This window comes from Chionomys nivalis, chromosome 6 (assembly GCF_950005125.1).
Source record: "Chionomys nivalis chromosome 6, mChiNiv1.1, whole genome shotgun sequence".
Lineage (NCBI taxonomy): Eukaryota > Metazoa > Chordata > Mammalia > Rodentia > Cricetidae > Chionomys > Chionomys nivalis.
The window spans coordinates 100335468-100357834 of NC_080091.1; the positions used below are offsets into that span (position 1 = coordinate 100335468).

At 43.7% G+C, this 22367-nt stretch overlaps 2 protein-coding genes across 4 annotated transcripts in view; one reads left to right on the forward strand and one right to left on the reverse strand.

Annotated features, from left to right (window-relative positions):
* The window catches only part of Glmn (glomulin, FKBP associated protein), a 34018-nt gene extending 29265 nt beyond the window's left edge, over positions 1-4753 (forward strand). For 2 of the 3 annotated variants that reach the window (XM_057771930.1, XM_057771929.1), the window contains exons 17-19: positions 3423-3546; positions 4324-4406; positions 4630-4753. In XM_057771930.1, coding sequence (XP_057627913.1) covers positions 3423-3546; positions 4324-4406; positions 4630-4746 — 324 coding nt within the window. In that variant the 3' untranslated portion in view covers positions 4747-4753. The remainder of the gene's footprint in view (positions 1-3422; positions 3547-4323; positions 4407-4629) is intronic. The other variant, XM_057771931.1, reaches the window with a different exon arrangement.
* Positions 4754-5350: 597 nt separating this feature from the next.
* C6H1orf146 (chromosome 6 C1orf146 homolog) lies at positions 5351-14073 on the reverse strand. Its single transcript, XM_057772904.1, has 5 exons — positions 13968-14073; positions 9394-9487; positions 7213-7378; positions 6773-6851; positions 5351-5494 (listed from the first exon to the last, which is right to left on the reverse strand). The coding sequence occupies exons 1-5, from the start codon at positions 14034-14036 to the stop codon at positions 5351-5353; spliced, it is 552 nt and encodes a 183-aa protein (XP_057628887.1). The 5' UTR covers positions 14037-14073.
* Between the last annotated feature and the right edge of the window lie 8294 nt (positions 14074-22367).

A 22367-nucleotide genomic window follows, 5' to 3' on the forward strand; every position in this document is an offset into this window, starting at 1 on the left:
AAGAAAGAAAATGACTGAGAGGGCTGCCTTATTAATGGTTTCTTTTTCCCTAGGAACCAAATACTGGTTTTGTTTGTTGATTGGGTTTTGTTTTTTATCTGTATGCCACTATCAGCATTTCCATCCCCGGGAGTTATTGGTAGAAGTCCTCTCTCACTTGCCACGTTGATGCCTTTACGCTTTCTAGCCTGTCTGTAATGGAAACATTCCTAACAACAGTTACAAGGAAAAGCAAATTTAGCCACTGTGGTTAGCAAGTAACTGACAGCTTCCGTCCAGGTGTGACTTCTCTGCGCCGTGGCACTGACAGGGACCGCTGCGGAAGGATCATAAGTTCCAGGCCAGCCTGCAGTGCAGAGCGGGGCCCTGTCTAAAGCAGAAGTGCAGCTTCTGGCCGCTTACAGTGACCGTGGCACCGTGGTGATGCGGGGTTGTGCCTTTTTACTTGGAGGAACCCCTACCAGTTCCAGTTTTTTGTTTAGTTGTGCTAAGAGATGAAAAACTAAAAGGCCAGAAGGGCACACGGGGAGAGACAGAAGTCCATTCCAATATTAAGTGATTCACCAGGAGTGATAATCTCTTTTTCTGACCAACCTGAGTTGGAGCCAACCTCCACTTTTCTACGTCCTCCTCGCCCAGTGTCCTCCCACTCTGGGCTCCCTGTGCGTTTTCAGTGCTTTCTCCCACACTTAGTTTCCTGTCATTTTTAGACTCTTACAGACGAATAGTTCCCATCTCTAATTTTTATAGCTCACGTTCTCTACTGTTGGGTTTCTTCAGATAGTGGTTACTTGTTTTGAATTGCAAGATCATTCTAAAATAGAGCCATAGTTGTGCTGTTGCTTAACGTCTGTCCTCTTCACTCAAATCCTTTCTAATGTGCCAGGAGTGGCGTTGTAGCTCAGTGGCAGAATAACTGCCTGTTGTGAGGTCCTGGGTTCAATCCTTAGCACTGCAGTGAAAAAGCGAGATGAGATGAAACATCCCCGGTGCGTGCCCTGCGCGAGGGGCGGGGGCATCCCCAGTGCGTGCTCTGCGGGGAGTGGGGGGGGGGGCGACACACACATCCCCGGTGCATGCTCTGTGAAACCAAACATCCCGGGTGTGTGTTCTGGGGGGGGGGGGGGACACGGGAAATGACATCCCCTGTGTGCTCTGGTGGGGTGGGCGTCCCCAGTGAGTGTTCTGTGGGCCCAAACATCCCCAGTGCATGCTCTGCTCCATTTCTTCTTTTATTATGGTTGACTCTGTCTTTGCAAGATTCCTGTTTCAGAACCTACCTCACTGTGCTGTAAAAATGTCTAGTGGGTGGGGTAGGCTGCAGTGAATTGTTTGTTTTCTACACCGGGTTTCTCTGTTGCTTTGGAGCCTGTCCTAGAACTAGCTCTTGTAGAGCAGGCTGGCCTCGAACTCACAGAGATCCGCCTGCCTCTGCCTACCGAGTGCTGGGATTAAAGGTGTGCGCCACCATTGCCCGGCTGCAGTGAAGTTTTAATGCATAGTTAAGACAACTCAGAAGGTTTCAGAACTGTTAAGTCAGTGACTTGGATATGAAATGAAACGCAGGCAATCGTGAGGATTTCAAAAGTTCAATCCTTATAAACACTGTAAAAATTTTGTTACTTTTTTAAGATGAAAGAAATCTTAAGCTTTCTTCTTTTGTGTTTTAAAAAAGATGTGGTAACTTTCCTGTAAGACAGTATATTTTTATCTCCATAGCATCTTTACGCCTACACGCTTCCAAAAGCAGTACAGTTCATTACAGGAAAGATGGAATTATGCTAAACAGCATGTGAAAGAAATTCTCTTTAGCCTAATTTTGAAGGGTGTTTTTATTAAATGTTTTAATGTTATGGATTACAAATTAAAATAAATTAATGCCCTTAGCTTGATGCCATGGCTCCTGCCTGTAATTACTGCCCTTGGGAGGTGAGGTTGCCACATTTTTCTTTTAAGTCAGAATGAAGTCATGCTATATAAAGTGGTTTCTTCCATTCAGTATTTATTCAAGAAAAAAATGTCTATGTAGTTTTCTATTATGTGGATATACCACAACTTACTGTTTTCCTGCTAGGAAACATATTTTTGCACTCTCCTTTATTGGACATTGTTTTTAAAGGCACCTCTGCAATGCAGTCATCATAAAATGCACTCTTGTTTGTTTTCCCAGATTAGTCCTTAGACGTTGCGCGCACTGATAGGTATTAAGTCTGAATTCCTATCTAGTTATTTCCCAGCAGGATAAGAGACATTGTTTAAAAGATGGGTGTTTTGAAAGTCTTTTTACTAGCACATATTATTTGGCCAAATAATGCATTTCATTATGACACTTTCACGGGCGCACATAAAATCGTCTGTCGTTGTGACCCCATTTACACTCTGGCCTCCTCCTGCTCTCCCGCTGGTTCCTCTTTCAAGTAGTCCCTCTTCTGTGTTCATGTCTTTTTCTTTAAAAAAAAAAAGCTGGATTCTGCATATGAGGACTGTCTGAGTATCTTATTTCACATCAGATTAACTTCAGTTTCATGCACTCTTCTGGAAAGGCACTTTGACTATGGTGACTGATACTCCATTGTGTACACACAACATTCTCCTTTCTGTCCTCTGTTGATGGGCACCTAGCTTGGATGAGAATCACTACGTGTGCTAGCTCTGATATGTTCTATTTGTAGTTTTTTGAGGAACCTTGATACCAACTTCTGTAGTGACTGGACAGATTAACATCCCTGCCAGCAATGCATGAACGCTCCAGAGATTTCAGGGAAAGGCGTGTGGGGTCATCATTATCAGCTGTTACAGGAGCGTCCCATAAGCTCACTGTAAAGTGTTCCATCTCATTGTCATGGTTACAGATAACTGAATTCTCTTTGTAAACTCTGTTTTCTAGTGTAAAGAGTACCTGGGATCTTATACCACCAATTTCTTGTATTTATCTGTCCTTTTTTTTTTTTTAAAAAAAAAGTTAAGTTAAAACTTCATTACTGTCCCCCTTTTTTTGTACCACAGTTGTAAATGATTTTGACATGAAAAACTTCTCAGACATATGACAAAATAATGCTAAAGTAACCCTCTACCTTGGTCAAATTATTTCGGTTTTAAAAGTCTCCATCAGTAGGAAAGAGAACAAATCCCTAGAATGTGACCCGTGGCCAAGCACACTGACTGATGAGTCCAGTGAGGAGCCTTCTTAAAGTGATGTGGAGATGGCAGGGCGTCACAGTTCACTCTGGCACAGCTCACAACCAGTAGCTATTTAGGTGGCGCAGTGGTGAGCAGTGCTGCCTGGGTCGGTTGTAGAGGGCACTTCTGACGGACACCAACACCGCTGTCTCTCCAGTGGTGTAGGTGCGTGTGTGTTAACAGAAGGCATCCTCTGGATGCTGAACCAAGGAACTAATTTGTTCATTTAATCTTCTGAACAGACTGGATTATGGACAGAACTTGGAAAGATTGAAAATAATTTTTTAAAGCCACTTCATATAGGACTTAATATGTCAAAAGCACATTATGAAGCAGAAATTAAAAACAGCCAACGAAACAGCCAAGGTTAGTGGCATATAGTTTTATTTTCCATTAAGTCTGAAATTCAAATTCTGAAATGATCATATTTTTAAAAATATTTTATGTGTGTGTGCATTTATGTGTATCATACGTGTGTATGAGCCCATGGAAGTCAGAAGAGGGGGTGGATCACTTGGAAATGGAGCAGGTGTTTCTGAACCTCCGTGTGGGTGCTATTAGAGTGCTAAGTGCTCTCAGCCCCAAACTTTCACATTTAGTACATGTTCATTTTATGCAAAAGTGAGAGGCCATGAAAGCTTTATTTGTGTAATTAAAATGATTCTTAACCAGTAAAGCTGTTTTCTAAAGAATCCGTTCACATTGCACAATTCTAGTGTTTAAGTTTATTTGTTGGTAACAAATATTTTGTAAGGTGTTACCTCGCTGACACAATTTAAAATTATCAATGATTAAAGTAGCTTGTAAATTATTATTAAATTAAATTGTTATTAAAATCTGAAAGGTGACAAGATGGCCCAATAGATGCTTGCCATCTGCCAAGCCCTAAGCCTCAGTTAAATCTTTGGGGCCCAAGCGGTAGAAGAAGAGAACTAACTCCTCCAAGTTGTCCTGTGACCCCCCCCCACACACACATGTACCATGCCACACATAATATACACACACAAAGTTCATAGATAGATGTAATAAAGTCTGGCAGGTGGAGCTGGGGATCAGCTCGGCAGTAAAGCATTTGCCCAGTGCTGACTTTGGGGGCTGTTGAGGTGGCTGCATGTGCATGAAAAGTTCTTTCTTCCCTTACAGCAGCTTCGACGTGCAAAGGCGTCTGCTCTGTGACTGTAGGTGGAGAAGAAATCCCTGCTATGCCTCCTGAAATGCAACTTAAGGTAACTCCCAAAATTTTAAGCTACATCCAGTCTGAGGTCTGTTCTATGCGCGCTTTAGAAACCGCGTTAATAACACAGATTTCTGCTGGGTGTGGGGACGTGGGCCTGGAATCCCACTGACACAGGAGGATTGCCAGCTGGAGGCCAGTCTGGGCTCCTTCACGAGACCCTCTCCCAAAAAGACTAGTAATGACCACAGTAATGCTCTTTTCTTGGTATTCAGGTCCTGCATTCAGCTCTTTTCACATTTGACTTGATTGAAAGTGTTCTAGCTCGAGTAGAAGAACTCATTGAAATCAAAACAAAGTCTACCTCTGAAGAAAACGTTGGAATAAAGTAAAAATTCTGCTTCATAAATAAAAATCATTAAGATGATGTTTCTAGTATGTTTTACAATGTCAAAAAATTATTTGCAGGAACACAGGAACTTCTAGAAAAATACAGTTGGGGGCTTGTCAGTTTCTGATGTACAGATGAGTGGTACACAGCCTTCACCTTCCAGAGCCTGGAGGAACGGCGTGGTCTGGCTGCTTTTCCAGGCACCCATGTGATACACGCACGCGCACACACACACAGGCAAAACATCCATACACATAAAATAATTTTTTTAAAAAGTACTTCTTTAGAAGATTCAATACAAACTAATTTGTTTTATAACATCAAAAAAATGTAGTCAAAATGCTTTATTCGTCCACATACTGTGCCAATTATTTTCTCTTTGCTTTTCCAGTGTTATAGCAAGGGCCTATATATGCCCGAGTAGCACTGTCCCACACAACTACACTCCAAAACATTAAAGGAATCACTCAACCAAACTCCCAAAATAAAATCATGTTTAATTGTATACATATTATTTTAAATATAAATGGTCTTAAATAGACATTTGGACATTATAATTTGATAAGTTTAATTATTTTTATATTTTTCTAAATGAACACTTATAATCAAAACTCTGAATCTGGACTAACTGAATCAGTACTCAGTTTTATCTTTTGGAGTGTTCTCCAAACAGGGCTTTGCTCTATGATGTAAGCTTTGGTTGCCACCATTCTATAGCAGATGCTGTCTAAGGCTGGCTTGGAGGCAGTCTGGAGGGAGATGTAAACATGTAACAGCAGTTACAGAAACAGTCTTTCTGTAGGATCATATATTTAAAAATTCATTTTACTGGAGTGGTGGCATGCCTTAGATCCTCTCACTTGGGCTGCCAATGCTTCCAAGAGCCATAAACAATCTAACAAAAACCCCATCACTCGGCATGAGAAGTCCTCTTTTGAGTTGCTGGCGGGGTTGTCCAAGAGACTCCCGAACATTATAGGCTGTGGCTGTTGCCCCTGGCTGCCCCACATGGGGAAGGTAAGTCCCTATTGCTGAAGGCTCTACACACTTCAGACTGGGCACTGAGGCCCAGAGCTAGAGTGGACCTGACAGCTTTCTAGGACTAGCTTTCATGGTCCCAGAAGATGCCATGCAAGCTTCCAAATGACGGAAGCAACAACAGTCCTCCCCAGCTGTGCCGCCTGTGACCACAGTGACCAGCGTGATGACAACATGTCTTAGCAGAACCAAGAACTGGACGTAAGACCTGGTCAACAAGAGGGAGGTCATGCATGCTACCAGGAACCTAGCCAACTCCCTGGGACTAGTGAAGTCATGAACTTGGAGAACCCACAAACACCACTTCTCTAAACCAGCACAATCCCTAACTACACTTTAAATATTTGTGTCCTATTGACAAGTAAGTTTGGGCCTCGCCTCTCATCCAGGAAACTTCTCTTTGATGAGGACGCAGAGCCAAGGGCCAACGGCTTCTGCACCTGAGGCTGGGTCCTTGCAGAAAAAGGGTCCCAAAGAGTTTTAAAGAGACAGTAGGGAGTTTGCTGGGAGACTGTCTCCTAGAAATGTCAGAAGCTATACCCATGAAGTCTCATCAATATGGATGTCTAAACACGCCATAAAAGAGACACCAGTAGACGTGCTAACATGGAAGGGGAGAGAGCATGAGAAGCCAAGTCTAGGCGAAGCACTGCAGGCAGCTGGGGATGCTGACATCAGGAGATACAGCCTCCAGGGGAGCCCTACACTGGTTATCTAGTACTAAGTGGTCAGCCTGAAATCCTACACATACAAGTAACATTAAAGGGACTGCACAGGTTGTACTTATATATTTAGGAACACATACATGTAACAACTAAAGAAAAAGGCCATAAACTTGAAAGAGTTGGGGTGCGTGGGAGGGCTTTAAGGAAGCAAGGGGAGGGAGAAATGGAGTAATTATCTCAAAAATTTAAAAACAAAAACCTTAAAATCTCTGGCCAACGTGTATTTGTGTATGAGTACCTTCCCCCCCGCCCCCCGGGGCTTACCTTAGCTATAGTGCACATGAGGTCAGCAGCATTTAATGTGTTGTGTACAGGAAGTATTCGTAAGTTACTGCCCAAGAACCTGAAAAGAGTGTGGCGGGGGGAGGTCACATTTTCTGTCCACAGCAGGACACGGAGAGACTGTGCTCTACTCTGTCCCATCCAGTCATGCCCGCATTGTTCTTAAGGATCTGAGGTGGCTGTGTGACCAGAATTCAGAGCTCACTTTGGCTTGCTTTTGTAGAATAGGTCTGAACCAAATCAACTCTAGTCCTAACCTAAGGAACAGCTGTCTGCCCTGCCCTGTTTGGTTACAAATGGCAAGTTATAAAGTTTGTCTTCTAGCAAAACAAAACTCAACTGCCTACAAGCATTAAGAACTGAAGTAAACAAAGCAGTGTAAACAATACAAACAAAACCCCGGGCTGGGCTCTGGTCCATACCTCTGATGAATCCTGAACATGAGATTCCATTCTTCAGGCCCATGCAGTGGGGCAAACAGAACCAAAAAACTATTCTGGTGAATGTTAATAAACTTCTCAATTTTGGTTAGAAATATTTCCTCCGTTGATATACATTCTTTAGCATCCATCAATAAAAATGCAACTCCTAGAAAAGGTGAATATAATGTGGTCATATAAAGTGAATTCCATAAGATCAGGGACCCCAAACTCATTTACATATTCATATAAATCTGTTGTTATAATCCTTATATAACAAGGTGGTTTGGGTCTTTCTTTGCCATGCTCTTTATAGCAGAGTGACTGTTCCAAGTATTTAAAGGGAAAACACTGCCCAGTAATTTTTTTTCTATCTAAGGCACTGGCACATAAAAGTGATGCCTAATTTTAATTAAAAGATTAAGTCTATTTTAAAAGTCAACCCTTCAATCCAAGTGTGGTAGTGCATGTGTACAATCTCAGCATATGGAACACTGAAACAGGAGAATCGTGAGTTCAAAACCATCCTGCACTATAGAACCAGCCAGGACTATAGAATAACAACTTGTCTCTGTCTCTCTCTCTTGGTTTTTCGAGATACGGTTTCTCTATGTAGCTTTGGAGCCTGTCCTGGAACTCAATCTGTAGACCAGGCTGGCCTTGAATTCACAATTCACAGAGATCCACTTGCCTCTGCCTCCTGAGTGCTGGGAGTAAAGGCGTGCACTACCACTGCCTGGCTAGAACTTGTCTCAAAATATATTTCATACTAAAGTACTTTTGGAAACATTTACTGTCTTATTAGAAAGGCTATTCCAAAGGACACAAATAAACGGCCAGGGACAGGCATCCAGGAAGGAGCCATGCCCTCCCCACACCCACTACCGTGCAAGCACTCCATGTGTTAACCCTTCTGCACCTCGGAAGATCCTGTGTTGACTTTCAAAAGCTAAAAATCAACGAGATAGGTAGTTTAAAGTAAATCTTCAAAACTTTTGTTGGAAACCTTCCTAGAAGCTCAGGAATCAGGTAAATGAAAACAACCCCAGTGAGCAGATACATGATGTCTGGAATGGGGCCAATTCACCACAGTGGTCTTAGGGGAAAGCTGGGTTAGCTGTGGCATGAATGTGTAGGTAAGACTAGACAGCAGCGTGTGATCAGTGACTGAATGCATGTGTGCACTTTACATGACCTCTCTGATCCTCACTGTCCTCCTCCAGGACATGGAGAGAGTAGTTCTCTGTGGGGCTTGTCAGAGGATTGAACATACATATGATAACGAAAACATCAAGTCACCGAGAACACTTGACTTCTTTCTCTCTTGAGTGTTTTCTATTCAGCCAAGAGGAATGATTTTGGACCCAGGTAATTTTCAGCGTGAAGGTCTTTCTAGATGACTCAGAAAGCACCTGCCATCCAAAATCTCTGCTAGAGCGGTAACCCTCCTAATAGAATCTTCTCTTTCTTTCTTATTTTGAGATGGTCTTACTGTGTGGTCCAGGCTGGCCTTGGACAGCCTGCACTGCGGCTGGACACAGACGGAGACGGCTCCCTTCCTCCACCCCCCTTGTCACATCTCTTACTTCCCAAGCACAGATGGAGCTGCACCTCAATATTCCCAGCACCTTCTTAGCCTAATTTAGTCCTGTACTTTGCCCATGACTCACCCACAATTTTAGAATTTCAGAATGTTTATTTGTTCCCATAAAGTTCTCTAATGATCTTTTTTCCAGCAAATAAAACTAATGGGAAAACATCATATATTGGTTTGGGTATGTAAATTTGGCCAAGGTCTGCTGCTGGCCTCTGTTAACTTTAATATATTACAGAGAGAGACAGAGAGAGACACAGAGAGAGAGAGAGAGAGAGAGCGAGAGAGAGAGCGAGAGAGAGAGAGAGAGAGAGAGAGAGAGAGAGAGAGAGAGAGAGAAGAGGACTTTTCTATTTTCGCCTCAGTCCCAAAGCAAGCACTTTTCCATCCCCTACCAGATCCCATTTAACCAAAGGCATGATTCCTAAAGTTGGCCATACGCGTGATTTTGCAGCAAAAGCAAAATGCAGCCCGTATACTCTTCTAAAAGATAACACATTAAGCTATTATATTGCTACTGAATTTCAAAAATTAATATGTACATCCACATATTTAAAAGGAAGTAAAGGCAATTAGCAAATATACCATACCAGACAGAGAGAAGACAATCGATCCTCTTTCCAATGTATCTGAGTACCGAACCTTGTGGCTTCGATTTTCTAGGGCAGTTGCAATTTCATAATTCTTGAAAGAATTTTCAGAAACACAAACATAAGACATGCCTTAAATGATTTTTATTACAACTAGGACTAAATTAAAAGTGTTCAATGGTTTGTTTTGTCACTGTTCCACTTAAAGATTTATCACCAGACACAAAGAGGAGTGAGACCATTCCTGATAGAGATAAAACTAGGGAGCAGTGTTACAGAGCTAAAAACTAGAAGAACCACAGAAAACTCTTTTTTTTTTTTTTCCTTTTTTTCTTCTGTTTTTCAGGACAGTGTTTCTTTGTGTAGCTGTGGCTGTCCTGGAACTCTCTGTAGACCAAGCTGACCACAGAAAGCTGCCTGCCTCTGCCCCCCACCTCAAGTGCTGGGATTAAAGACCTGTGCCAGCTGGGTGATGGTGCATACCTTTGATCCCAGCACTTGAGAGGCAGAGGCAGGTGGATCTCTTTGAGTTCAAGGCCAGGCTGGTCTACAGAGTGAGTTACAGGACAGCAAGAAGTGTTACACAGAGAAACTCTGTCTTAAAAAACCAAAAACCAGGGGCTGGAGAGATGCCTCAGCAGTTAAGAGCACTGACTGCTCTTCGAGAGAACCCAGGTTCAAGTCCCAGCACCCACATGGCAGCTCACAACTGTCTGTAACTCCAGTTCCAGGGGATTCAACACCCTTACAGAGACATGCATACAGGCAAAACACCAATATACATAAAATGAAAATAAATAATTAAAAAAAACAACCAAACAAAAGGCATGTGCCACCACTGCCCAGCAATTCATCTATTTACTTTACATCCCAGCCGCAGCCTGACCCCATCCTCCACTCCCATCCATCTCCCCACCTCCCCCTTCCCCTCAACCCCCTCTTCTGTCTCCATCCAGGAAAGGAGCCAGAGGAGTCAAGGACACCACAAGAAAAGCCACAGAATCAACTAACCTGGGCTCATCAGGGCTCAGAGACTGAGCTGACAACCAGGGCGCCTGCATGGGACTGACCTAGGCCTTCTGCATCTATGTTACAGTTGTGTAGCTGGGTCCTCTTGTGGGACTCCTAACGGGGAACAGAGGCTGTCTCCGACTCTTTTACTGGCTTTGGGGAAACTTCTTTTTAAGAAACGATCTGGCAGTGGGTTCTTCTGTGCACTAGTGTGTGGCAGTGGGTTCTTATGTGCACTAGTGTGTGGCAGTGGGTTCTTATGTGCACTAGTTGGGTTCTTATGTGCACTAGTGTGTGGCTGTGGGTTCTTATGTGCACTAGTGTGTAGCAGTGGGTTCTTATGTGCACTAGTGTGTGGCTGTGGGTTCTTATGTGCACTAGTGTGTAGCAGTGGGTTCTTTTTTTTTTTTTTTTTTTTTTTGGTTTTTCGAGACAGGGTTTCTCTGTGGCTTTTTTTTTGGAGCCTGTCCTGGAACTAGCTCTGTAGACCAGGCTGGTCTCGAACTCACAGAGATCCACCTGCCTCTGCCTCCCAAGTGCTGGGATTAAAGGCGTGCGCCACCACCGCCCGGCCCCTAGCAGTGGGTTCTTATGTGCACTAGTGTGTGGCTGTGGAAGAGGCTGGAGTTGTTTCTTAGGGGCTGGGAGGCCAACACACACACACACACACACACACACACACACACACACACACAGAATACCCTCTAGGTGACAACCAGCTTCCTGATCATTGTTTATATTTCCTGTGGTGAGCCAGAAACAAAGAGGCAGCACTGCTGTATGATGATTTAAGTATTACCATTAAAAATAATTACCTTTCTTACTAATCTGCCAAAAATACTAGATCATATCAGGCAAAGGGCTAAAACCTAAGTGGTTAATATATATCCTAATTGGCTAGAACTCAAGTTAGCCTCTACATTAAAAAAAATTACCCATGTGCTGGGGGATAACTCAATGGGCAAGAGCACTTCCTGGCCATGCTAGGAAGTCCCTAGAAGTGGCCTGAAAAAAGCCATGGCCATATGTCTATAACCCCAGTACTGGACTTGCTGGCCACCAGCCTAGGCCCAGTGTCAGTGAGAGAATTAGGAGGATAAGGAAGGAAGAGCAGGACACATGACATCCTCCTCCGGCCTCTGCAGGGTGTATACAAGCATTTGCACCCATATACATGTATACACACATGACACACATACGTATGTGCGTGCACACACACACCTTACCTAAACTGACTTTACATTTTCCTTTATAAAAATATAATTTAAGTGCATAGTCTAAAATATATGCTACTTTCTTTCCTAAATAGAGTATTTTATGTTACTGAGGCTTTGTCCAGTTCAACCATGGCCCTTTCTTGTGTGGTTTTTAAATTGTGCACTGCTTCCAGCAATAGCAGATTCAGTAATTTAGGTCAACTCTCCTGCTGAAGAAACTTGAAAATGACAGTTTGAAAACAAATCTGTACAAATGCATCAAAGAGCTAGCAGAAGAGCGAGAAATTACAAGGCCAAGATCTATACAGAAATTCAAAGATATGACCCCAGCATCTAGGCCGTCTCTTCCCCAAGGGCACCTGCCAATTCGAGACCGGCAGAGTGAAAGCTGGGTAGAGCTGTTGACAAAGTAGAGCAGATCTCACAGGGACACAGAAGCTTCAGACCACTGCAGTCCCTGAAGCTGGATTAAAAGGACGCTTGATTGCTACCTACAGCGCCATGGAGAAGCATTTCTCAAACAGGGCTTCCCAAAGCCCATTACAGAAGGAAACCAAGAGCCTGCTTTCCCAGTTCTAGAGACACAGAAGGTTAACTGATAATACACAGCTTGGTTGGCCAAATTTAGCAGATAAACAGCTCTCAGTTAAATCTGAATTATAAATGTGAGATTTGTTTCCAGTGCTGGAATCAAATCAGGAGCTTACACAGGTGCTCCGCATTGACCAGTTCGGTGAGGCAATTTTTAAAAGTCTTATGTGATATTTAAGACTTCTATTGATGCATTATTCATCTAAAATGAAGTTTTCTGTTTTGCCTGACAAATAGCATCAATTTAATTCTATTACAGAATTAAGGCCTTTGTAGAAGAGCTTACTCTTCTAAATATATTAAAGACTTCAAATTACTTGTACAATTTTTAAAATATAAATTACAATACACAGACACACACACCAGCCAGGCACATAGAAGTTGACATGACAGAGAACTACGTAAACAGTAGCTAATAAAAATGGGTCCACAGGGGATCTAGACAGTCGGGCTAGCAGACACTTATCTTAAAATATGGAAAGATGCAGTAGGTATGTAAGAGCCAAACTGCCTAAGATGCTCATCATATCTTTAAAATTAAAAAAAGGAGTATATCAGCCAGGCAGTGATGGTGCACACTTTAATCCCAGTACCCAGGAGGCAGAGGCAGGAGGATCTCTGTGAGTTTGAGGCCAGCCTGGTCTACAGAGTGAGTTACAGGACAGCTAGAGCTACACAGAGAAACCCTGTCTCAAAACACTCCCCCCAGAAAAAAACAATAACAGCAAAGACCTGTTTCATTTTGTTTATACATCACAAATAAAAAATATAACCTTCCTGAAAGTACAACAGCTAGCAATATTCTCTTTTTTTTTCACTTTTTTTCATCTTTGTAATTATTTATTAGCTAGCAATACTCTTAATTAAGGCTAGCAATAGCCTTGATTTCTAGGCTACATACGCATATGAGAACTATGGGCCTAGGGTAGACCACAAAAGAAAACCACTCAACTCTGCAAAACTACAAGAGAAAACCATGGCCCAATATTTAGTATATGAGTCAAAAATAAAATGTTTGCAAGTGAAATTTTAAGAAAATAATGAGAAAAGTCTACAGTAACCAACTCTTTTAGCAAAGAATCACAAAGATCTGTTACTTAGGATCTTTTTGGCAAATAACATCAAAAACCGCATTTGAAACATTGAACATCTCTGAATGCGATGAGACGACCAGACATGGGGCTCTGATCTAATGAGTATTTAGTGTACTGGTGAACTCAGAATCAGAATACACTACAGGACACGGCAGCACATGCCTGTATGCCCGGCACTTGGGATGTAGGGGCTGAAGGCCATCTCAGTTGTAGCAGCTGGATGTTACTATCACTACATGAGACCCTGTCTCAGAAAAATAAATGAAGTAAGCACAAAAGTAAAAATAAACAAATAAATAAACAGACATTTTAAAAAGAGGCACTAAGGAAATATAAAAGAGCACTGGACCGGGACGGCAGCACACACCGGTAACCACTGCACTGCACACAGTCGAAGGAAGGCCAAGGCAGGATTAGAACTCCCGTGTCTTCAGCTCCACAGCAAGTTTGAGGCCTGAGCTAATAGACCCTACCTATAAAGGACACCAGAACATTCCCAACTTTCACACTTAGGAAGTAGGGTTCTGAACGCGATGGCAGAACACATATAACTAACTTACATTTGGCACATTTACTTCCTGTTCCCTAACTGCGGATTCCGTCTTCAATGAGGTGCTGCAAGCTTTGTAATGGAAGACCAGTGGTCTAAATGCCCCCTTACCTTAAGAGATGAGCTGATAATAATGGTGGTTGTCCACTTTATCTTTTCCTTTCCTCCACTTGTCTCCATCGGCGTGCCGTTGGGCGAGCCCAGACTCTGACTGCGGCACAATCTGAGGAAATGAAGAAATGTCTGATGAGTAAATGTGAGACTAAATATCAAAGTCAGAACAGGAAGTGTCTGGCTGCACATTTTTGGCTTCTCTCATCCTAGGTTTTACTAATTGTCTTTAAAAAAAAAAAAATCAGGGTCCCCCATAGCCTAGGTTGGCCTCAAACTCACTGATCTTCTTCTCTCTTCCAAGTACAGAGATCACAGGTGTGAATGTCTGCTCTTAAGAGTTCTTGTAATATTTAGAGGCAATTGCTCCAAAGCACTAACCTAGAGAGAAGATGACTCGGGTCAACAGCTGTTTTATCCGATTTGTAAACCAAAGAGTTAGCCTGCCAATATCAGGAGTTTTTGCCCACAGTATTAACACCAGAACATCTTTGGCATTAGCACTTTCTGGTAACAGTTCTTAAGCCCATACTCACAGGGTCACGGGACAAAGGCCAGGTGATACCTGAGCACAAGCAGTTTGTGATGGGAGGGGACCAGTGTACTGGAGTCCCTAACTTTTTATAAGCAATTATGAATTCTATCCTGTAGGCAAATCCCATCTCCTCTGAAACACACATATCTAGCAACCAAACTGGTTGTTATAGAATTCTACAAAACTAGGTTCTTTGGAGAAATAGCTGATTGCAGGACAAAGGCAGGAAATATTTAAGAGGAGCCAGGATTCTGTACTGCCCCGAAGTAAGAACATGTTCAAAAATAAACCTCACTGACGGGCATTATGGCAGAGGAGGCCAAGGAAATGGACAAAGGTGAGCAGAACAGTTTGAATGGAAAAACTGTGGTGGTTTGAGTAAAATCGGTCCCTATAGGCTCATAGCAAGGAGTGGCCTTGTTACAGTACCCTGCGGCTTTGTTGGAGGAAGTGCTCACTAGGGGGCAGGCACTGAGGTCTCAGACATTCTCATTCAATCCACTACACTGGGCACACACTGCTTTACAACTTACATAAATCTCAATGTTCTAAAGACAGCTTACTCAGGTCTGAAGAGGTGGCTCAACAGTTGAAAGCAATCTTGTTGAGGACCTGAGTTTGATTCACCAAAGTCACAGCAGTGGCTACAAACCCATTATGACTCCGTCTCTAAGAGGATCTGATTGATGCCTTCACGAGCTCACGCCTGCGCACAGACTCACACCACACGCACAATGGAAAATGATCTTTTAAAAAGACTTGTTTTATTTTATGTGTATGGGTATTTTGCCTGTATCAATGATTATGTACCATAGGTGTGCCTAGTGGCCACCGAGGCCAGAAGAGGGTGTCAGACCTCCTGGAACTGGAGTTACAGATGGTTGTGAACTGCCATGTGGGTGCTTGGGATTGAACAAAGGTTCGTTGGAAAAGCGGCCAGTGCTCTGAACTGCTGAGCCATTTCTCTAGCCTCCAAATAATAAATCTTTAGAATAATAAGTGTCAGCTTTTTCTTCAAAGCTCCTTAAAAATCCTGTCTACTCCAAAAAAATAACCCTTCAAACGAAATGGGACTTGTTCAGAATTTGCCTTCCTCGATTGAACACTTAGTGTATTTTCTCAACAAGATTGCTTAGAGGTGTATTTTATGTCAACAGCTAAACCATACATGTCTAAATGTCGACTAAATTCACCTTCTGCGTGTTACCTAAATCGGAAGTAGTTCAAAACAAAATTTAGAAAGTGACTCATGCAAATCCAAGTCACTTTGGGTGATGGTGAGTTAGCAGTTCCCAAGACAGTCTCTTCTACTAAAACAGCTCTAGTAATTAGCAAGTTCCTCCTGCTGAGTTATAACCAGCTGCTCCATAACGACCTCCTCCTGCTGAGCTAAAACCAGCCGCTCCATAATGGCCTCATTTATGGCATGAATGAATGACAAACTGACTCTCCGAGAGCAAAGACATTTTCTGGCGTACCTAACCCAGCTCCTGATACACGGTGAAGAAGGAGAATTCACCTCCCTGCCCCCACCATACACAATACAAGGCGGCACACAACACGGCAATGTTTATAAATAGATCGAGCTCCGATTGATGTGTGTTTATCAGTAATAGACACATCTGTTTAACCCTTCGCATCCTTTATCTTAGTTTTGAAAACAAACTCTATGGGAAGAGAATCGGGGTCAGTACTTTCCCAAAGGGGCACTGTTGAGGATTAAAAATCAGAAACTAGGGCTAGGAAAGCAACGTTTCCTTGGTATTTCCATGGGAAAAAGTAGGCTAGCCGGCAAGACAAGAACTCGCTCGCTCCGGAGCTACTTCACTTTGGCCGAATCACCTAACCTTGAGTTGGCCTGCTTCCTCTCCTGAAAATGAAACTTGGACCGGTCTGGCTAGAGGTAGGAGGGGCTTCAATTCCCAGCACGTGGCGCTCACATACACGAAGGCAGAGTTACCACGCACACAAGGTAAAAAAACAAACTTAGACTCAATGTCCCCTAGGCCTGGGCTTTTGCTGCTCCTGTTTTGTTTTTCCCAAGACTGCGAATGTTCTTCAATTTAACTACCTTTAAGGTTGCACAGTAACTTCCGGCAAATCACCTTCTCTGCTCTTGGGACCCACGGGATCGTCACGGAATCTCCTACTCCTTAGTCTTTAGATAAAGAAGATAAAGAGACAAAACATAAATGCGCAATGCTCACGCAGGCCCGAGAAGCAAGCACACAGAGGCAGCCCTTTCCCGCCTTTCCCGCCAGGCCTCCCCAGGGAAGGAAGGGCGGGTTCGCCCCTCTGCCGCCCAGCCAGCCCCGAGGGAGCCCAGGAAGCAGCACAGCCGTTGAGACGGCCGGACAGACAGACAGACAGCCGGGTCTCCGGCGCCCTCCCAAGCACACCTGACCGCCAGGCCCCGGCTCCGCTCCTCCCGGGCCACACTGAGCTTCGCCAGGCTACAGGGCCGCCCCGCCGCGGTGCATGCTGGGCTTTGCTTTTGCGCAGCCGCAGACCCCGCTTAAGGGCTAAGAAAAGGAACGCATGCGTGCTGACCCCGTGACGTTAGTCACAGCAGAGGCAGGCAGAGCTCTGGGAGTTTGTATCCTTTGATTGGCAACAACGACAAATCCAAGTGACCCGCATTTTGTCCAAATTGTGAAAAAGACCTAGATGTTCACTGATGGCTCTCTATGTAAAATACTTGTTCTTTTTTAGAGTCCAGTTTTCAGACCTAAACGAAGCTTAATAAGTTGTTTGATCGTTGTTGCTCAGAGTGATAAGTGTTTAAAAAAGGAGGAAAAAAAATTAGACTTGATTAATATTCCGGGGGCTGGAGAGAGAGCTCTGTTAAGAGCATTGTATTACTTCTCCGGATTATTTACATCTGCAGTGACTGTGTAAACGCAGTCTTGGTCACCATCCACTCTTTGATTCCGGATTTCCTCTTCAGTCCCCTGTCTTCCTCACCCCCACCAGGCGTGTTCTGATGAAGGGCTCCTGCGTCAGCTTTTCTGTCTAAAGCTCGCTCTCCAGATGGCATCAGAGCTTATGATCAAGTATACTGTTTACAGTAAGACCTACCACAGCGCCCTGACCCTCTTAGCATGTCTGTTCATCCTTAGCAGCTGGCACTTCTGACATGCTACATAAGTCATATGTGTGTTACTTACTGTTTATAGCTTTCCACTTCTCACTAGAAGGTGAAAGCCCACCCAAGAGCAAGGATGATTTTGCTTTTCCAGACAGGGTTTCTCTGTGTAATAACTGTCAATGACCAGCCTCGACAAAAATACCTCTTGCCAGGGTAAGGGCATGGGGATTTAGAAATATAGTAAAGAATATGAAGATGCGAATGAAAATAATAAAACAGAGAAACATACAGGATAGTATCCGGAGGGAATTCCAATAAGTACTGAAATTCACCCGCATTTAATTTCCAACTGCTTAAAATACCCCTGACCCCAAAAGGTAGGAGTAAGACAAAGGACTACATTAACATGATGAAAGAAATGAACATACCAATCGAAGGTCGCAGGCTACATTCATAGTTAAGTATTCTGTTTTGTTGTTGTTGTTTGTTTGTTTTCTTTTGTTTTTCGAGACAGGGTTTCTAGAACAAAACAAGGCACTCACATACCCTAGACCAAAACATTCTGTAGGCAAACCTCTTCCTAGGTGGAATCAGATGCTCCTTCATTAAGGAACCGGACCCTTAGTCAGATCCTTAGACTTTTGAAGGAGAAACGCGTCTACTTCTCTTCCTGAAATTCAAGGTCTGATTTAGCCACACCTGTTGACAATAACCTTGAGAGAGCAGAACTCTTTGGTCTACACCTCAGTGGGACCTGTGTTAAAGGTAGAAGCACTAGAGGTAAGTTCCAACTCTCTGACCTTTGGTCAACGTGGAAATAGGCTCACATTTTCAGACCTCCACAAACACCTCAAACTCAAGAGATCCTCCTGCCTCTACCTCCTGAGTGCTGGCATTTAAGGAATGCACCACCAACTGCCCACCAAGAACAAGGATTTTTATCAGGCCCGTTGCTGAGGCCTCTCTGGAGGTGTCTGGTATTAGCTGTACCAGTAGAGGGCACAAGGTCATTATGCTCACAGCACTACGGAAACCTGATGTTAAACACACAGGGTTGTCTCCTTCACAGAGGACATGGATACCTGTTTTCCACCCAGAAGCCTGGTGATCCGTGCCACACCTGAATCCCCTGAACTGACTCCTCCTCCCTAGACCTCTATCTTGAGCATCCTCAGTCAACACTTGCACTTTGTAACTCGGTGACCTCTACAACGACCTAGACCAGACCAGATCCACCCCCTAGACCCTTAAGCTGTGAGACCCTTCTTTTCTGGAAGAGGTCACTAGTAATTTGCAAAAGAGGTTCAATGTAGTCACGCCTGAAGCTTTATTGTGCACATGGAATTGAGATGACTGTTACCAGGAAAGTTGTAACTGAAACTGTACTGTACTTAAATGCCTAAAAAATAAACTGCCCAGAGTCAGACTCTTGAACTGACACTGGTAACTAAGTCATGTTGAATCAGATTTCCTTCCTGCCTCATGCGGACGGCTCCTCTGCCAGCCCTGGTGTTTGCAGAGACCCCACAATGCACTGATTACTGAAGTAATGGTGAGGGCCTCTCATCCTCCTGCACACAGTGTGTATGAGACTCCCCTGCACAGAAGCTAGAAGACACACAGTACCCGCGGGGCTTCATTTTTGTTACAATTCTCAGCTCTATTACGTTTAGGCTTTGGTCTTTATTTCAAGCTTTGGTCTTCGGGGTTCAGGTTAATTAGTCTGTCCGCGAGTATTTTCTAGAAAGAAATGTTCCACAGCTAACTTCTCTAAATAGGCTTTTACCCAGGATGCATGTGTGTTACTACAATTCACTTGTTCCTAGAACATGGTTGTTGAGTTGTGCTTTTACAGGTACCTATATAATTCAGCCTCAGATATGTTGTGATTAAACACAAGAATATATTTGGCAACTCTGTAATGGCCTGACTCTCTGATTCATTATTTCCTAGCATTTCTAGATAGAAATGTTTGGCTTACATTTCTGCTTAGAGTATGAACACTCCTAATTTAGAAGCTGTGAGAAAGTCACACTGAGAAATTCCACAAATTAGGTTCTCAGATTGAAAATACATACCTCATCTTGAAAGCATAAAAATCGATAAAAATGATTGTGTGTTTCACAAGCCTTTCACGTTAGTTCCAGGATGACAGACCGTTGTGAGAGGCAGGGAATAACTTGGTGTCAGGGAGACGCCTCTGTTGAACAAACAGCAGCGGACTCTCTTCCCTACCTTGCCTGATGCTTCAGTGGCTCTATGATAGTGTGCTATCTCAGTAATCCTGTTGCTCGGTTGCAGACATCACAGGACTCTTATTTTGAAGGTCCACTGCATGTTGTTTTTTTTTTCTGTGTGTTTGCTGCTTCATCTTTGATTGGCTTCTTGGTTTTATTTTTGAGGCAGGGTCCCACTATGTTGATCTGACAGCCTTAAACTCACAGAGATCTGCCTGCCTCTGCCTCCCAAGTTCTGGGATTAAAGGTGTGCACCACCAGGGCTTTCATTCCCTATGCCTGATGTTTTTTTTTAATTCATGTTATAATTCAAAAAGGAAGCATAACACACATACACACGTGTGCATGCATGCACAAGGACGAACCAACTGTGCAAAGAATCTGAGGAAAACCTTGCAGCTGTTTCCAAATATCTCTCGCCTGTTTGTCTAAATATAAAAACCAATACAGTTGCTGTTGGCTCTGTGTGTGTTAGCTTTCTGCTCTATAGCTAAATCCTAAGACAGCCAACTTGTATGAAGGAAGTTTGTTTTGGCTCAGTTTCAGTCCACATTCATGCTTTGGGCCTATGACAACGCATTATATCATGTTGGTTGTGTGTGTAGACATGTGTGTGTGTCACATGTCATATGAGAAGCAGAGAAACAGGAAAGAACCTGGGGTCCAAATCCCCCTCAAGGGCGCACCTTTGATGGCCTAACCTACTCACATTTGGCCCCTAGTCTTTCCAAAATTACACCACCTCACAGTAGCATCATTGCCTAGTGACCAAGCCTTCAGGATACGAGATACAAACTCTATCAGTATATAAATTCTCATATTTAAATTAGACTAAAATGACTTACTATGTTGCAAACAGCAGGCTTGTTTTAACGAAGCCGTTATTATTTAATAACAGCTGGTTGTTTAACCTTGGCAGCAGTTCTATTTTCTTATAAGTTTGAACATGTACGACTATGGCTTAGACAAAGAAAGCAGAACTTAGTTTTCCACTGAGACGCTCACAAAGACTTTCTGCCCTTTCCTACCTTCCTGGCTGTTTGTCCTCTTTGACTCAACTCTCTCCTGGTTATAGCTGACTCAGGAGAATCCATTGTTTCAGCATCAGTTGGAATAATAGATCACTGAGGCTAGTTATAAATTCAGTTGTGAGTTCCTGAACGTTTAGACGTTCTTCTAGATTCTTTTTTTTGTTTGTTTGTTTGTTTTTCGAGACAGCGTTTCTCTGTGGTTTTGGAGCCTGTCCTGGAACTAGCTCTTGTAGACCAGGCTGGTCTCGAACTCACAGAGATCCGCCTGCCTCTGCCTCCCGAGTGCTGGGATTAAAGGCGTGCGCCACCACCGCCCGGCTCTTCTAGATTCTTAAGTTTGTCCAAGGAAACTACCTTCAGCCAGTCTCCGGTCACACACTAAAACAACCACAATGAAAACAACACATCGACATAAGTCTGTCAACAAAAACTTTTAAATGGGAGGGACATTGAACTACATCAGCAACCTTCCTGGGTCTCCCTTTGTGTAGGAATCGGCCACTGGGAAAGGAGTAAGTAAGTAAGGTCTCTCTTTCCCCTGCCTTGAAAAAGGGGTCTGTGCAAGCTAGAACCTGATGTTGTAATCTGCTGGCCTGGGCTGTCACCGGGGTACCCTGTCTGTTAAAGAGACAAGCTCCACCCACTCCCAGTCCCCCCTTCAGCTGAGACAAGTGGTTATCCCACCTCCTTTCTGCCCCCCCCCCATTTATCTATCTATATCTCTTTCTGCCTGCCCTACTTCTGGAGAGGCAGCTTCTGCCTTTCTCTCTTCTCCCCTTCCCTTCCCCCTTCATGACCCACTAAATAAACTCTGTACCAAGCTCTCTCTGCATGGCAACTCTGTCTGTCTCCTGCCAATGCCTCAGTCCCCCACCATGGGACCCACCTATGCCTCTTGCCTCTCATGAGACCGGTCCCCACCACCTCTTTTATAAATCATAACACCTTATGATCATCATTTTCCTGGTCATCTGTGCTCTCTGAGGCAGCCTGAGTTCTATCAGAGTTTCTTCTCTCTCTTCCAACTCCATGGCTCTGTGGATAGGTGAGCTCCAGAAAAAAAAGGCGGGGACTGTTCTAGAAGTGTGGTGTAGGATGTTAGGTAGGAGTAGGCAGAGGGTAGGTTTCTGACCAGGAATTATCATTTACTGCCTGTTTCATTAATTCACAGTAACTTGTAGACAAATGTGGCCAAGCAAAAGTGCAGTTAATGGTGCCTGGTGCACATGCAGGTGGGCAGGGCGCAGACTGAGGGAGGCAGTCTGCTGACAAACTCTTTCTTATGGAAAAGCTGAATAAAGGACAAAAAAAAAACTCACAAAAAACCAAAAAACTAACATGGAACCTGTGAAGTAGCTGCTTCTACTGGAACTGGTGTGATGGATTATTAAAAAATGCTGCAGGATCCCTGGCAGAGGCAGGCAGCAGGCAGGGGATCCCGAGAGCAGCCAGTTCCAGGCAGGTCTCTGAAGGTGGCTGGTTCCCCAGTGGCGAGTCATGTGGCGGCGC

Coding starts and splice junctions, on each gene's coding strand:
- C6H1orf146 (XM_057772904.1), bottom strand. CDS start 14,036: ATGGAGACAAGTGGAGGAAAGGAAAAGATAAAGTGGACAACCACCATT. Junction 6,852..7,212: donor ATGTTCAGGATTCATCAGAG/GTATGGACCAGA, acceptor CACTCTTTTCAG/GTTCTTGGGCAGTAACTTAC. Junction 5,495..6,772: donor TCATGTGCACTATAGCTAAG/GTAAGCCCCGGG, acceptor ATCTCCCTCCAG/ACTGCCTCCAAGCCAGCCTT.